We start from the raw sequence: 16,403 nt of genomic DNA, 5'->3' as shown, positions 1-16,403 counted from the left end.
TTACACATTAAGTTTAACTGGTTAATTGATTTAACGGGGGTGAGCAGGGAGGCGCTTCAGTCCAGGCCTCCTTGCTGTGGATGGGGGCTGCTCCAGCTTGTGCATTGCTGGGCCAGCCATGGACGAAGGCTGCTCCAGCTGGGCTGGAGTGTCCCCCCGCCCGCGGCGGGCTCCGTGGGGCTGGAGCAACCCTGCCTATGGGGTGCTGCTCCAGCCCCCATCAGTTAACTGTGACCAGTATCCTCGCCTCTTAAAGGTGAGGCTTACCAGTTAACTAGTTAACCTTTAACATCCCTATCCCAGAACAAGAAATGAGGGTGACAGGCACCAGATAAAACTTTAGGAAGATAGAATGCAGTAGTGACACATGTTGTGAATAACACACTCCAATTGACACATTCAGAAGATAATGTGAACATAATGCAGCTAATGTTACAACACTGTCCAGTTGTGTGTGTGTGAGAGAGAGATTCCAGCTGGTGATCAACTTATGCCCTGAAGCATGATGATTGCAAAATTTCATGCTCACTAACAACAATTTCACACACTCATCCCTTCTCTGTTTTCTTTTCCCTTCAGGATCAAAGGAAATGAGTTGTAGCTCATGAAAGTTTATTCCTTAATACCCTCCTAAATTTGTTAGACTTTAAAGTGCCACTGGACTCCTTGTTGTTTTTGCCTAAATAGACTAACACGGCTACCTCTCCAAAACCTATGCTCACTAAAGTAACTTCACAACTGGCCCCTGTCCTTACAATAAGCCAAACCAAACCAAAACCTACCTCAGAATACCAACAGAATTTAGAAGGGCTTATATTTGGATTTTAGCTCTAATAGGAACAATAAATATGAACTGCACCCCAAGCCTGAGTAATGGTAAATATTGTTGGTATCTTGTCAAGATGCTAATGACAGTTGCTGCAGATAGACACAGACTCTTGGATAGGGTTGCCAGGAAAGGGATGGTAACACTCTCCTGCAGAAGAAGGTCTGTGATGAATGAGAGGATTTGCTTAGGTAGCTGGGCTGGGCCAGCTGTAGACAATTAATTAATTCTTCCAATCACATTAGAGGCAAGATGTGGACTGCTGAGTGGGGCAGAAATGTGTCTGTGAAGAAGAAAGGCGCTAGGTGAGTTTTCCTTGCCTGAAATGATTCATACTTTGACTTCTGTTTTCGACTTGGCTGTTGCAAGCCCTGTGCTACACTTTGATTTTAGCTGAGGCGAGCACTTTTGGATTTGGTTCTTAAAGAGGCAGGATAGTCTAGATAATTTTCAATGTAATTTATTTACAACCCAGGTGCACCTCAAAGATAATAAAATTCCACCTCGGTGTGCAGAGACATTTCCTGCCAGGATGGCCTTCTGGGCCCCCGTTAATGAACTTACCTGCTCCACAAGAATATCTGCTAGACAAAACAAAGTTACAACCTACTGACCTGTCCAAAGACCAAGTGTGGGGCTCTGTTTATTGCCCTGGAAAAGAACTAATACGTTTGTCTGCAAATGACTAGAAAGGCAGCTGTTTTTGTGAGGTTGTGGGGAACCGGGAGATAATACACTTTTATACAGGAATTCTTATATTAACAAAATCCAGAATACTGAGAATAACTCAGCTAGGCTGTTGCTGGAATTGCTTTGGCACCCGGATCCTAGCTCTCTGCCATAAGTATCATTCTATGTTGTTAATAATGTTAACAAAACATGTACTTTTTTAAAGTGATATTTGTATTTAAAACAAATTATGGAGTAAGAGGCAAGATAGCCAGTACCAGAAACTGATGTTTTCTCTTTAACTCTGTATATTTTTGTTAGTCTCTAAGGTGCCACAGGACTACTTGGACTATTCATTCTCTTTAACCTTAGCACTAGAAAATGTTAACTCCTCACACTCCTCCCTGACTGCGTGCCTCATTCAGCTTTGGAGGGATCATCTCCATGTGCATTGTAGTTCACTTTCCATGCTATTCAATTATTAACCTTTCTGAGTGAACGGGAATTGTGGTAGTGATGATAGCTGTGACATGTCAGCATGGGAACTGGAATGAGAAAACAAACAACTTGTTTCACGTAGACCAACAAAGTATGGCCAGGAAGGAACTGAACACTATCCTTGGTTCTAACTTTCAAAAATATCCAAGACTACATCTACACTTCCATAAGGATCGATGCTCTGAGATTGATCCACCGGCAGTTGATTTAGTGAGTCTAAGGAAGACCTGCAAAACAGACCACAGATTGCTCTCTGGATGACCCTATTACTCTACCCTTGATGAGAAGAGTAAGGGAAGTCAACAGGAGAGTTTCTCCTGTCGAAGCCCCACAGTTTAGACCCTGTGGTAACTCAACTTAAGGTACATTGACTCCAGCTACATTATACACATAGTTGGAGTTGTGTACCTTAAGTCGACCTTCAGCTGTGTTGTAGCTGTAGCCCAGGAGACTTAAGACCCTGTACCCTATTGACTTACGCTCCTATGAGACTTGTGTGCTTTTTGAAAACTTTCCCCCTCAATCTGAGTTGAAGCTAATCGCTTACTAGAAATGAGAAATGATAGTATTCAGAGATGATCACCAAGCCTAAATCTTTCTATTTCAAACAGTTATGTGGTCACAGATTTGTTTGGCCCATTTAGGATGCATTATGGTGAGCTTGATGTTTTGGAGAAAGGCAGGAGTATTGCAATAAACATGCCACAATTGAGTCCTACTTTTCTCAAAGTATAGGCAGTAATATTCCTACCCCACAATCTTTCTTTCCAGCCCCTGTCTCACCCTCTTCATCCATCACCACAAGCACCTCCTTTCAAAATCCTGTTGGACAGATGTCGCTCCTTACCCCTATCCCAAAGCACTCCAATGGGGCTGGACCAAGTGGGCTGGAGGAGGCGGCTGTTGCTGAGCACTGGTGGTGAGTCACCTTTCATTTGATTGCTCATACTTGCCTGCTAACCAGAGGAACAAGGGTAGCATTGGGCTAGGGAGGAGGAGAAATGTTCTGGAATTACATCTGTATTCATTACAAATCTGGAAATTGAGGGAACCTGTTGCCATAGCCACAAGCTGTTGAGAGTTTAATCTGACTAATTAGAATCTTCATGTGTATTGCAAATAATGGGTCTTTCCCCTCTTTAATTTCTGTCCCCAGATTTTCATTACCTAAAAAGGAGATCGATGATGCTCTGAAGTAAACCCATTAGCATCTTGTGACTGTGTTTCCCCCCTCATTTGCTGTACATTTATTCACAGTTCTTTGTTTCTGGACAGTTTCAGTAGTGTCTTTGGGTGCATCTACACAGCAGGGCTTAACTTGAAATAAGCTAAACAAATTGATCTATCGCATAGCTTATTTTGAAATAGCTCCTTTCGAAACTGGGAGAATCTACACAGCATTTATTTTGAAATAAAGCACTCGTTCTCCAACTTCCCTTGCTCCTCATACAATGAGGTTTACAGAAGTCGGAGTAAGCAGTCCTCCAGCTTGACAGTATTTCGACATTATTCCGAAATAACTGCCTGCTGTGTAGACGTGGACTAAGTTATTTCAAAATAACACTAGTTATTTTGAAATAATGTTGCTGTGTAGACGTACCTTTAGTGAATATTACCATTTGAGAAGATGAATGATCATTACATTTTCTCAGAGATCCGGGTGGGAGATTTGTTTGGAAATGTAACTTCAGAAGGAAAAGCTCTTATCAGGTCTGGATCCTCTTTCTGATCAAGAGAGAAGAGAATATCAGGAACCTGAGCACAATCTCTTAGGCTGTGAAATAGCTGGCCAAGGAAAGGGGTACAACCCCTATCTCCCAACTCCTCTGGAGAATGCATAAGAATGGCCATAGTGGACAGAGCTGCCAAATAGGGGGAAGGGTGTAATTGCTCAAGGACCCAAGTAACTTAAGAGGACATAGGGCTCCTAGCCACTGCTGCAGTAGCAATGATGGTGGCTCAGAGCTCCCTGCTGCTTTTGAACTGTGCCAATTTAAACTGTGCTAGTGATGTTGCAGGGGAGCTCTGGGTAGCCCGGGGCTCCCTGACACTTTAAAATTGCCGTATTGGCGGTGGCTTGTGTGTGCCACGTGCATGCATGCACCATCCAGCCACTGCCATGGTCCAACGCTGCACCCACATGGCGACAGCACGTCAGACCAGCAGCAGTGAGGAGCACCCAAGGCCTCCAACAGGGTGCAAAAGGGGCAGCTGCTGTGGGCCCTTTACATTGGTGCCAGAGCCCCGGGCAGCACAGGCTGAGCAGCACTGAAAGGCTGGCTGGGGGAGGCTAGGCAGAAGCCACCTCTTCGGCCCAAGGCCCTGCCCCTTCCAGGAACCCAGAGTGGCCACCCCCTGCCTTGCCTAGGGACCTGGCATTTTTGTTGGCAGCCCTGATTGTGGGTCAGACCAATGGTCCATCTAGCCCAGTCTCCTCTCTTGCAACAGGAGCTAATGCCAGGGGCTTGAGAGGGAATGAACAGAACAGGCATCACTGAGTGAGTCATCCTATGTCATCTACTCCCAGGAGAGTATGTACTGCAGGGGACAGTCCTGCATTAGCGGAGAGATGAGCGGATGATCTGAAAGGAAGAATGACAAACCAAGTGTGGAGGTTCTTTCCCTAGGGGCTCAATATTACTAGCACCTGAGTATTGGGACTTCTTGCTATGTCCAGGTCAAGAATACCAGCTGGGAAGGTACATGCAAATATACCAGTGATGGTAATGTTAATGGATAGTGGCCGCCCAGCAGGTGCGAGAAGCATCTGTGGTGCAAGGGCGTAGCAGTCGCTTACTGAAAATTATGCTACTCTGTACTGACACGTTTCTAGCGCGTGGGTGGAAGTGGATAAGCCTTTTTAAGAATGCAAGTGTTACAGGATCTGCATGTTGCCTCTTGTTTTGTATCATCCTTTAGCTATAATCAGTGCTCACGCTACAGCTTGGTTTGGTTGGTTTGTTTGAGAGACTAGAAAGAGAAACACGCGCTGCTAAAAATAATAGCAGGCTGACTATGTCAGTGCTGCATTTAGCAAGTAGGGTTCAGTGCTGTCTCTCCCTCTCTCTCTCACAGCAACACTAGAAAAAAAAATCAGGCTCCCTGTCCAAGCAGCCCTGAATGTGCTTGTATAACTAGGGATAAGTCTGAGACAGAACTCTAGATCTAATTACCTCCAAGTTTGGATCCTGATCTGGGGCAGCACTTCACTCAGGAATGGGATTGGGTCCATGGTTACCAATTTCATGTTAGCTTATCACTGGGAAACAGAAGAAAACCCCCATGTTTTAATGTCCCCTGAACATGGCTTATGAAACACTGAGAGACCCTTATGCATAGCACTGTGGAAGCACAGCTTAGTAGTAGTATGATAAGACAGGGTACGTCTAGACTACATGCCTCTGTCGCCGGAGGCTTGTACATTAGGCTACCCGGCATAGGAAAATGAAGCGGCAATTTAAATAATTTAAATAATCGCCGCTTCATTTAAATTTAAATGGCTGCCACGCTGAGCCGATCAGCTGTTTGCTGGCTCAGCGCGATAGTCTGGACGCTCCGTGGTCGACATCAAAGGCATTTGTCGGCCTCCCAGGTATGCCTCATCCCAGGAGGCATACCTGGGAGGTCGACAAATGCCTTTGATGTCGACCGCGGAGCGTCCAGACTACCGCGCTGAGCCAGCAAAGAAGCTGATCGGCTCAGTGTGGCAGCCATTTACATTTAAATGAAATGGCAATTATTTAAATCGCCGCTTCATTTTCCTATGCCGGGTAGCCTAATGTACATGCCTCTGGCGACAGAGGCATGTAGTCTAGACGTACCCATAGAATCATAGAATACTAGAACTGGAAGGGACCTCAAGAGGACATCGAATCCAGTCCCCTGCCCTGATGGCAGGACCAAGCACCATCTAACAGGTGTCTGTCTAACCTGCGCTAAAATATCTTCAGTGATGGAGATTTCACAACCTCCTTAGGCCATTTATTCCAATGTTTAACCACCCTGATTGGAAGGTTTTCCTTATGTCCAACCTAAACCTCCCTTGTTACAATTTAAAGGTATCATAGGATCAGTGGTCAGTAGATCTTTATTTCATTGTGCTGTACAGTAAACCACAGCTCCAGTTTGCATGGGGATCAGTTCATAGCTAAGGCTTGTTTAACAAGGTTTAGCTGATTCTGTGTGCTAGATGCGGTCAGTTTCCAAATTGCAGCCCTGTCCACTACACAGAGAGCCATGCAAAGGAGACATGAACTTGAGCTGCAGAGTTCAGATCCAGACTCTTATCTCCACTTTTCCAAAGCTCGGGTGCACTTGGACATGGGGTTTCAGCTCATCCTGTCATTGGACTTAGGGCTGGATTGGAAAGAGGGAAATCAGTGTGGTACATCTTTCAGGCAAATTTTCCAGAAAATTTGCAATTCCATTGGTGTGCAGTTGTTTTCAAAGATGGACTGGCCTAGGATGCTTGGGAGGATGAAACTAACTTCTCTGGTAAATGGACTTTTCATGGTCTGTTCAAGGGCACCAGTTATGGGAGTTGCCAAATTCCTAAGAGCACAAAACTGAGCATCCTGTCCCACCTCTTCCCTGAGGCCCCGTCCCCTGCTCGCTTCATCCCCCTCCTTCTGTTGCTCTCCCCTCCCTTCTTCATTTGTACCGGGCTAGGGAAGAGGGTTGAGATAGGGGCCACAAGGACTTTGTCTGGGGTGCTAGCTCTGGGATGGGGATGAGAATGATGGGTTTGAAGTGCAGGAGAGGGCTCAGGGCTGGGGAAGTGGGTTGGGAGGGGGCTCTAGGAAGGACTTTTGCTCAGGAAGGGACTCTGGTTTAGGGCAAGGGATTGGGATATGGGGAGGGAGAGGGAGAGGGAGAGGGCTCCAACTGGGCATGTGGGCTCTGGGATGGGGTGAGGGATGATGAGTTTGGAACACAGGAGGGGGTTATGGCTGGGGCAGAGAGTTGGGGTGTGTTGGGGTGTGGGGTGCAGGCTCTAGGAAGGAATTTGAGTGTAGGAGAGGTCTCCAGACTAGGGCAGGGGGCTGGGGTATAGGAGGTGGTGTGGGGTCCTGGTGGTGCTTACCATGGCTCTAAGGAAGCATCCACCAGTCCCCGTGACTCTAGATGCATAGGCATCCAGGGATGCTCCACAGCACTACATGCTGCCCTTGCACCCACTGGCACCACCACCCCTGCAGCTCTCATTGGTCGGCGATCCCATCCAGCGGGATCTGCAGACCCAGCACTCAGGCAGGGGAAGTCTGCAGAACCTCCCTGTGCTTGGGGGCTGCTTCCCAAAGCTGAGTGGAGCCAAGGTAGGTAGGAAGGCTGCCTTAGCCCTGGGCTCCTGCTGCACTGCCAACCAGACTTTTAACAGTCCAGATCGGCAGTGCCAACTGGAGCCGCAAGGCAGAAGCGACTGGTGAGGGGGCACTTAAGGGAACTGATTCCCCCAAGGCCAGAGAAGGGCCAGGACAATACCTCTCCACCCAAAGCCCTACCTCTCCCTGCCCCTCGCCATGGTGTTCAGGCCTCATGACCCCTCTTGCCGTAGTGGCCAGAGTCTTTTTTTGACCAGGCATTCCATTTGAAAACCAGATACCCAGCAACCCAAAGCTTTCCTTCCTGAAAGGGATGACAGGCTGCAGGGAAGGTAAACGAACACTCAGGCACATGCACTATCTGTGTTATGCTCAAGCCAGGGGTGGCCTGCTGACCCAGGAGCTTTCATTGGCAGCAGATGCAGCCCTACCCAGAGTGCTTTTCTACAACTCGTCTCTCCCAGTGCATAGCACTCCAGGCCAGCACTGTGTGAAGGGTGGGCTGGAGGAAGTGGTTCTGCCCAGATCTGTGCGTTGCCCCTCTGAGGGGGGTGAGTAAGAGTGGGATTCATAGTTGATTAGAACAATATATCACTGAATTTAATAAAAGGTAAGTTATTCTGGAATAATCTAGTCTTCTTAATTCACCTGTGTCTCCTTATTAGCTTGCTGCACCTTCAGGTGCTGAATCCTCAAGTTGTCTGTAGGGCCAACTTGGTGCAAGTCAGTGCAATTCCATTGGTGTGCAGTTGTTTTCAGAGATGGACTGGCCTAGGATGCTTGGGAGGATGAAAACATCCTAACTTCTCTGGTACATGGACTTTTAATGGTCAGTTCAAGGGCGCCATTTATGGGAGTTAGGGGGAGGGGGAAGTAGCCTCTGCTCCTCGGTTAGCATGCCCTGGATTTGATACTTGAGGTCTGATTAAAACTGCATGCCCCGACTCCAGAGGCAATTTTTAAATGCAACAGAGTTTGAGCAGGTTTGCTTCTGGGGCAGGGAGTTTGTTATAAAAAGAGAGAGGCAGGTGATTGAGAGTAACAAAAGCCTGAGCATTCAAGCAATTGAAGCATTGTTAAATCATCATGAAAACATTTCCAGGTACTCTACTCAAAAGATAGGGGGAGGGGGAAGAGTAGGAATGAGTGTTGTGCTGCAGGGACCTGCAGTTGGATTACTGTATTAAACGTACAAATATTCTTTTAGAAGGGGTGAACAGGGACTAATCCAAAGCTGACTGCAAAGAGCTACAAAGATATTTCACAAAATTGGGTGATTGGGCGACACAAAGGCAGATGGAATTCAGGGTTGATAAGTGCAAAGTAATTCACATGGACAAATATAATCCTAACTATAGATACAAAATAGTTGTTACCACTCAAGAAAGAGATCTTCGAATCATTGTGGATGGTTCCCTGAAAACATCTATTCAAAGTGCAGTGACAGTCTAACAACTAAAAAGCTAAGAGAATATTGGAAATCATAAGGAAAGGAATAGATATTAAGACAAAATACCATATTGCCTCTCCATAAAGTTATTTGCCCACATCTCAAAAGTATGCATAAAGTATGCCTCTACATAAAGTATGCCCACATCTCAAATACTGTGTGCAGATCTGGTCAAGCCATCTAAAAAAGATATATTGTATTTGGGAAAGACACGGAAAGGGCAACAGAAGTTATTAGGGGTAAGGAACAGCTTCCATATGAGGAGAGATTAACAAACCTGGGATTTCAACTTGGAAAAGAAATTACTAAAGGGTGGGGGGGGATATGTTAGATGTCTAGAAAATCATGAACGGTGTGGAAAAATAGAATAAGGAAATGTAATTTATTCCTTCACTAACGTAACACAAGAAGCTGATCCAATTAAATTTATAGGCAGCAGATTTAAACCAAACAAAATTAATTATTTTTTCACAATCAACTTGTAGAACTCTTTGCCAGGAGATGGTGGAAAAGCCCAAATTATAACAGGGTTCCAATAAGAACAAAATTAGTTAAAGGAGGATAGGTCCATCAATGGTAGTAGCCAGAATAGGCGGGGGTGGTGTCGCTAGCTTCTGTTTGCCAGAAGCTGGGAATGGGCGACAGGAGATAGATCATGATGGTTGCCTCTTTTGTTTATTCCTTCAGAAGTACCTGGCATTGGCCACTATTGGAAGACAGGATACTGGGCTAGAAGGACCTTTCACCTGATCCAGTATGATCATTCTGACAGTCTTATATAGAGCTGAAATATATCTGTCCCCTTGCTGTAACCCTCTAGACCCCACTTTCCTACCAGAGCTGAGAGAGAGCCCAGGAGTCCTGTCAGAGTCTCTCTTTCTCACTCCATAAAGTTAGTAACAAAGTAAGAATATATATTGAAATGTGAAGCCTAGCCAGTGTCTCTTTAATGACTTGCCACAAGATGTCAGAACATGTTAGTATTAGAGCTGAGTGTGTCTAATATTTATTTAATGTTCTTTCTTTTTATATAGGAATTAGATACAGTGCTCCTGTCCACTAACTGCTAAGTTGTCTGTCGAAAAAAGAAAGTAGAGTTTTTCAGTGCCTTGGTACCTGGATAGAGATGATGTGTGTGGTGGGAGAGCGGATGGCGTTGGTTCCCCTATTGCCCATTTGGTGCTTAGCTTGTACTGAGCATGCTCAGTAACACTGCTGAAGCCTCTGTCCTCAGTCAGCCCTCCTATGCTTTCACTCCCTCCTCCCCCATCATGGCATGCAGAGGTCACCTCCCCCAATCTGAAATGGTTCCCCGAGGCCTGTTCTCGTTTTGTATAGACCAAAGGGGCGGTTATCACTTCAAGGTGTGTTATGCTGCAGACCACCAGGGTGGGGAATCCCCGATTTCCAAAGATATATAAGAAGCGCTTTAGAACTTACGGTCCTGGCCAGAGCTTTACTCACAGTGGGTTCAGATTATACTCTTCCTGTGCAGGCATCCTGGCCTATGATCCAGTGTGTCTGGCCCTACCTGCCTATCCCAGGTCTGAATCTGGCCTTGAGCTCTTCAGTTGTGTCTGAATTTCTACAAATTCCAAATTAGGATATTTCCCTTCCATCTCAAGAGCATGAATTAGGCACCACTAAATTCTCTACTTTTGTTTTAGAAAAAAATCAAAGCTTGGAGGAGTATTTTCACACTGTCTTGTTATACACAACAGCCCTCACCCCACAGACTGAGCTAGAGCATGCTATATTTATCCTTTAATTCCTTTTTGTATGGATTTTGTCCTGGCAGCTGAGAACGACCTTGGTTCAAAGACTCTGGAGGTACGCAGAGATGGCAGGAATGGTGGAAGTAGATGGAAGCCCCTGAAACCTGGAGCTGAACAGCTGCTAGTCAATAAAGTAAGGCAGTATTTGAAATATATTTCTACCTGCTCTAGTGCTGGCATTTGTCTGGTGTGTACTTAGCCTTGCAAGCTGACAGTATGCTTTAGCAAAAGCTTTCAGGATCCAGAACTCAGTTTCTGTAGCAGTCGATTTTTTTTGTAGTTAGTGTGAATTATTTTATGGCAATATAAAGATTGTAGCATTAACCTTTTTTGCCCAGATTAATTCCCATCAGATATAAATCAGAGGCTTTATAACCTAACACAGGCTCTTGGCCTTCCCTTCCTTTTGGCTGAATATTCCTCGCAGATGTGTGTGTGGGGGGGTAACTGTATAATTTAAAATCATCTGTCGTTTTATTACCATATGTCCTTTGGATTCATTATTGTCACTATCTGTGACATATTGATGTGTATGTCCTTTCCAAAGCATTTTGCAAATACAGATGAAATCCGGACGCTTTTCCTTTCGACCGTGTAATCTCCTAATTTACTGGTGAAACCCAGTGGGGTTGTGGGACTAGTCTAGATCTTTGTCTTGGAATTAGAAAATGACAGGCAAGTTATCAAGGAAAACTGGCAAAAAGCTGTGCCAGAATTCCCCGATCTGCATGTCACTCCACCTCCAGGTGCACAATCCCCTGGGTAGCTGCCTCATGCCATGCCTTTGCTTTCTGGAAGTCAGGTTCACTACATGGTGTTCTTGAGGAAGCCCCATGGCACCTTAAAGCCTAATACATTTATCAGGGCATAAGCTGTTGTGAGCTGCAGCTCACTTTGTCAGATACATCAGAGTCTTGCATCTGACAAAGTGAGCTGCGGCCCGTGGATGTTTATGCCCTAATAAACGTGTTAATCTTTAAAGTGCCACAGGACTCCTGGCTGTTTCTGCTGAAACAGACTAACACAGCTGTCTCTCTGAAACATGGTATTCTCGGTGACTTTTGGCTTTCCTGAGCCTGGCTCTGGGAGCAGCCCTTCACTGGGAGCTGAAGGTGCCCAGCACACCTCATGATAGGCTCTTGGTGTGCCCTAATCATGAGCCAGCCACACTGCTAATCCTCAGTGTACTGTGCAGTGGTGAGGGGAGGGAAAGCTGCTTTTTACTGTTCAGATGGGAGTCTCAGAAAGAGTGTTTTGTCTTTTTTTAAGAGAATATTTAAGCAAATGGATTTAGGACCAGATGCAATCTGGCTTAGGTTTGCTGTGATGGGGGAGTAGGGTAGGAGGAGCTTTCCTCCCCCAGTTTTCTGCTGTGTTCAGGCAGGATGCACTTCAGTTGCTGATTGTACTGTGTGTACTCTCATGTCCCACTGATTTCAGCATGAGGCTCATGTGGGTGACAGCGGCAAGGAAGAGCTTTTGGAGAGCAAGCAAAAAGAGAGTTCATTTACCACTCTTGGGGCTTTCCCTTGCAGCAGGGTGAGCAAAGGATGGGCCAGTACCCAAGAACACCGGATTTCCCAGTTGGGACCAAGAAGGGAATTACAGGACTGACCATTTACACAAGGGACTCTGTTCTCATTCGGATTCCAGCCCAGATTTTGAAAGAAGGTGTGAGAGAGATGTTGACCAGAAGTGGCAGGGCCTAAACAGAGTGTTTGCCAATAGAGTTATGAAAGCTGTAGGTACAAGGGCACCATTTTGGGAGGGTAGTGGAGGCAGCAGCCATGCACTGGGATGCAGCTTGCTTTTCATCCCATTCCCCAGACTATCAGGGAGTGAGGGGAAAGTACTTGCATTCTGTACATGCCTCCCACCCCTGGCTGTGAAGGGAGCCAGAGGTGAGAGGCATGCATGGAATGCAAGTACTGTACTTTCTCCTCACTCCCTGACAGTCTGGGGAACGGGATGAAAAGCACGCCGCATCCTGGTGCACACGGCTGCTACCCCCACTAACCTCCCAAAATGGTGCCCTTGTTTAGGTGCTTGTCTGAGCTCCGTAGTGAGATCTGCTGTGACAGCACAGGAGCCCTTTACACCCAGAAGAGCAGATGTTTGGGTAAATAGCTGAATAGTTAAGCACTGATCCTAACTGAGCCCTTTCTTGCATGTCGCCTGTTGCTGTCTCCCCCCCCCCCCCACATACCAGCCGCCTTCCTGCTGTGCCTGCGCGATTTTATTATGCCTTTACATAATTGCCCTTTTTTTATCTGATCAGCAGCTTTTATGAAAAACATGATCTTTAAAGAGGACCCTGCTGCTGTATGTCTGGTTTTCGTGATAGAAATATTTTACTGGTGATAATTCATATTGACTACTTTGATTTTCTTGTTGTGGATGGGTTCTGCAGCTGTCACAAAGCACACACAGGCAGCAAAGGGTTATTGGCATTTAGAAGTCACTGTTAGCTTTGTGCCTTGGTAGAAAGCCTATCTTTGGCATTAATTGGATGCAGAGTGCCCATGGCGCTGAAAGTCCCTGCCAGGTAATGAATATACACAAATCAAGAGCAGAAGCATGAGCAAGTAATAGAAGCACAGAGATGGGAGTTAGAATGCATCTGTGTTCTCCCCTGACTCTGCCACTAATTCACTGTGTGACTCTGGGAAATCACTTCACCGACCTGTGCCTCAACTTCCTTGTCTTTGTGTCTTTAGGATCAGAATAGGTTCTTGGCTTGTGTGTGTAATGGCTTAATGTGTTACATGTGTAAAGGCTATACGATCTTGGGAGGTTCAGTTGAGGGCCAAAGTATTATTGTAATGAGAGGTCCAAAAAACCTGAAAGCTCTTTTCTTCCCAGAATTTGTGGGTGTTTGACCCATTATTGAGGCAGTCACAAAGCTCACATCTGGATTATAAATTTTCATGGTGCCCAGAGTTGCTAGACTGATTAGAGAGGTGTGAAGATAGGCTCCCTAAGAGTTTCTAATCTGAATAATTTAGAAATCTGTTGTTTAGTTTCAAAGTTTTAGCATGAGCTCCACTCTAATTATTACAGCAAGCAGCACTGAAGTGTCAACCTGGTCGTGATTTGTCACATCTTCTACACACAGCATGTGAAATGTGCCTGGCTGTGAGAGATACTAACTGCGAAGCTTTTGTACAAACCTAGGGCTGATTCATGGTCTTGATGCACAAACCTGCAGTTTCAATTCTTGTGGAATTTCCAGGTGTGAAAGTTACAGGGTGTGACCTTTGTGAATATGGCGACGCTGTCAATAAAAACCCATGGCTGGTCTGTGCCAACTGGCTCAGGCCCACGCAGCGGTGACAGAAAGCTGGTATGGCTTGGGTCGCCATGCCAGCAAGAAAGTGGTCAGCAACTTCTGATATGCCAGATCAACTATTTATAGCCTGTATGACATATCAGAAAGACACCATACTACCCCCAACCCTTCCACGGAGCTGCCTCTCCTCCGGGTCCTCTGTAAAGCAGCAGCCCTGGAGCAGAACAGGGCTGGGGGAAAGTTGGGAGTGGTCCAGCAGCCAGAGGAGCTGCCGGCACTCTGCTCCTTTCCTCGCTGCCCTTTGCCAGAGGGAAGAAAAGCAGAACCCTGCCCCTCCCATCCCTGTCCTCTGGGTGTACAGAGCTAGAGAGGTAGGGGACAGGGCTGGGGCTGCTGCCCCATTTCCTGCTGGCAGTGGCAGAGCAGGGAAAGCAGCAGAACTGCTGGCAGCTCCTCTGGCTGCCGTACTACATGCCCAGGCTCTCCTCCCCACTTACGGTAACATGGGATGGGGAGGGGAAGAGCATGGGGGCCCCAGGTGAGGGATGGGCTTACATGGGGGGTCCCATGGCTCCTCTTAACTAGTGTGCCCTGCCCCCTGTGCCAGGAAGAAAAGAATTTTACTTGCACCCCTGCTGCAGGGCTCACGTTACAGGCCTGGTTCTTTGTCTTGTAGGCTTCTGGGCTGTAGGACTCACTCTGCCAGGTGGGAGGGTCCCAGAACCTAGGCTGCAGCCCCACCCAAAAGTCTACACTGCAGTGAAACAAGCTTGGAGCCTGACCCCCATGAGCCTGAATCAGCTGGCCCTGGTCAGCCCCAGGTTTTTATTTGCAGTGTAGATATACCTTCTGTGACTGAAAAGTTCAGTGAATCTGGAAATGAATCTGCCAAGTATCCTGGCTGACCAGTGTTGTAACAGAGGAGAATCACTTACCCTTTTCAGGGGCAGCAAGGGTTGGGAATGCAGAGGAGGGAGCATGCTCAGATACCAGAGATACCAAGAGGGAGAAGAACCCTGTTGGTTGTATTAAGTGATACCTGTCCCTTGGCTGACTCAGTAGTTAGCACTGGTGGATTTTGGAGCAAAAAGAACCTCCCGTCAGTGAATTAGTGCCACTGTGCCACTTGGTGATGTGTTCACTGGAATCGAAACTGCCAACTATTTACAATTTGCCATCTTGATAAAATGAGCCAACACCAACAGAGCTATTATCTGTGCTGTGGAGGCAGCCAAGTGTTGAATAAAGAAGAGCAACAATATTTATGGGGAGCTGTTGTTACAGATAGTGATATATTCCATTGTATGATACACAAGCCCTATTGGAAAATGCCATCAGCGGTATTATATGATATACAACATTACCATATTCAGGAGCTGGTTCTGAATGATGCATGCCTGTGGCTGGCCAAGTTTAATAAATCAAACTTTCTTACCTATTAAGAACAATTCTGCACTTAGCAGCTTTGGTATTTGTCACCGTTGTAAACATACAGATTCCTAGTGTGACATGGTGAATGTTGCTATAGTTCTGACTCTAACAAGCCACAGCACAGAAGGTTAGAGAAGGTTGCCAGGAAGACATAGACCTCATTTTTAAAAACACCTCTGCTAAAGATTACTATTAATTACATGTATTGCCACTTGTAGGCTTTCATTGGAGATCAGAGCCCCACTCTGCCGGGCACACATAAATGAGAGTCTGAATCCCAGCCAATGTGAGGAAACAGCCCTGTTTCTGGTAGGTAACTAGAGAGTCATGCTGAAAGTGATTTACAATGAAAAAACTCAGCATGCCACCCTTACATTAGTATCTGAAATAATGCATACATATTTCTGATGTCCAGGAAAGCTTGGTTAAGAAGCTCTCCCATCTACTTGAATGACATGGAGATTCTGGAGCTGGGTCTGTGAGCTTCCTTTTGGTGAGCAAAGAGACCAGGCTGCCTGGGTCAGAAGTAGAAGCACCAGAATATTGTATTGTGGGAACTGCTCGCCCAAGAGTTGCAGATCACTCAGAGAAATAACGTTGGAGCACTAATCAAGATTCCTCCTGAGACTTGCTCATCGCTGCAATTAGGCAGCTTGTCACTTAGGCTGAGTTACAGGGAATCGCCAGGTGTGCAAAAGCTGATCAGGGTTTATAAATCGAATCCACCGAATTAAAGGACGTGAGAGTGGGATTTACAAGCACAGATCACAGAGGCAGCATTTCAAAGCCTCGCCATCTCTCATCTCCTGAGCTCAGAGCTGCCAGGCTGTAAATCAAATCCTCTCTAGCAAGAAAATCTTGGCAAGATTTGTAAATCTGAGTTAAGATTTGCAGGGCCTGGATATCTCTTGTCAATCCATTTATTTGCAGCCACAGACAAAATTGATTGTTTCAGAAGTCAGGTGGCTGGAAAGGGTTGTAAATCAAAACCACAGGCCCAGTTCTGGAAGACACTCTGCCTAGTTTCCATGCTATGGATGGCAATTTTCAATTAGAGAGTAAGGCTGGGTCAATGTGGCTTTGGCATTAGTACCACCAATGTGATCTTGGTTCTGGGAGGAATGTGGACAGTGCCAGAATGTCA

At 46.2% G+C, this 16,403-nt stretch overlaps 1 protein-coding gene across 6 annotated transcripts in view; it reads left to right on the top strand.

The window, feature by feature from the left end:
• ARHGEF9 (Cdc42 guanine nucleotide exchange factor 9) overlaps window positions 1-16,403 on the top strand; it is a 399,027-nt gene that overhangs the window by 104,315 nt on the left and 278,309 nt on the right. For 5 of the 6 annotated variants that reach the window (XM_075940846.2, XM_075940845.2, XM_075940847.2 and 2 more), the window contains exons 3-4: window positions 2,765-2,912; window positions 10,563-10,672. In XM_075940846.2, the coding sequence (XP_075796961.2) occupies window positions 2,765-2,912; window positions 10,563-10,672 (258 nt within the window). Of the gene's footprint in view, window positions 1-1,110; window positions 1,132-2,764; window positions 2,913-10,562; window positions 10,673-16,403 lie in introns of those variants that run through there. The other variant, XM_075940852.2, reaches the window with a different exon arrangement.

Source organism: Pelodiscus sinensis, chromosome 13, assembly GCF_052426305.1.
Source record: "Pelodiscus sinensis isolate ZL-2025 chromosome 13, ASM5242630v1, whole genome shotgun sequence".
NCBI lineage: Eukaryota > Metazoa > Chordata > Testudines > Trionychidae > Pelodiscus > Pelodiscus sinensis.
This window is presented reverse-complemented; position numbering and strand designations above follow the sequence as displayed.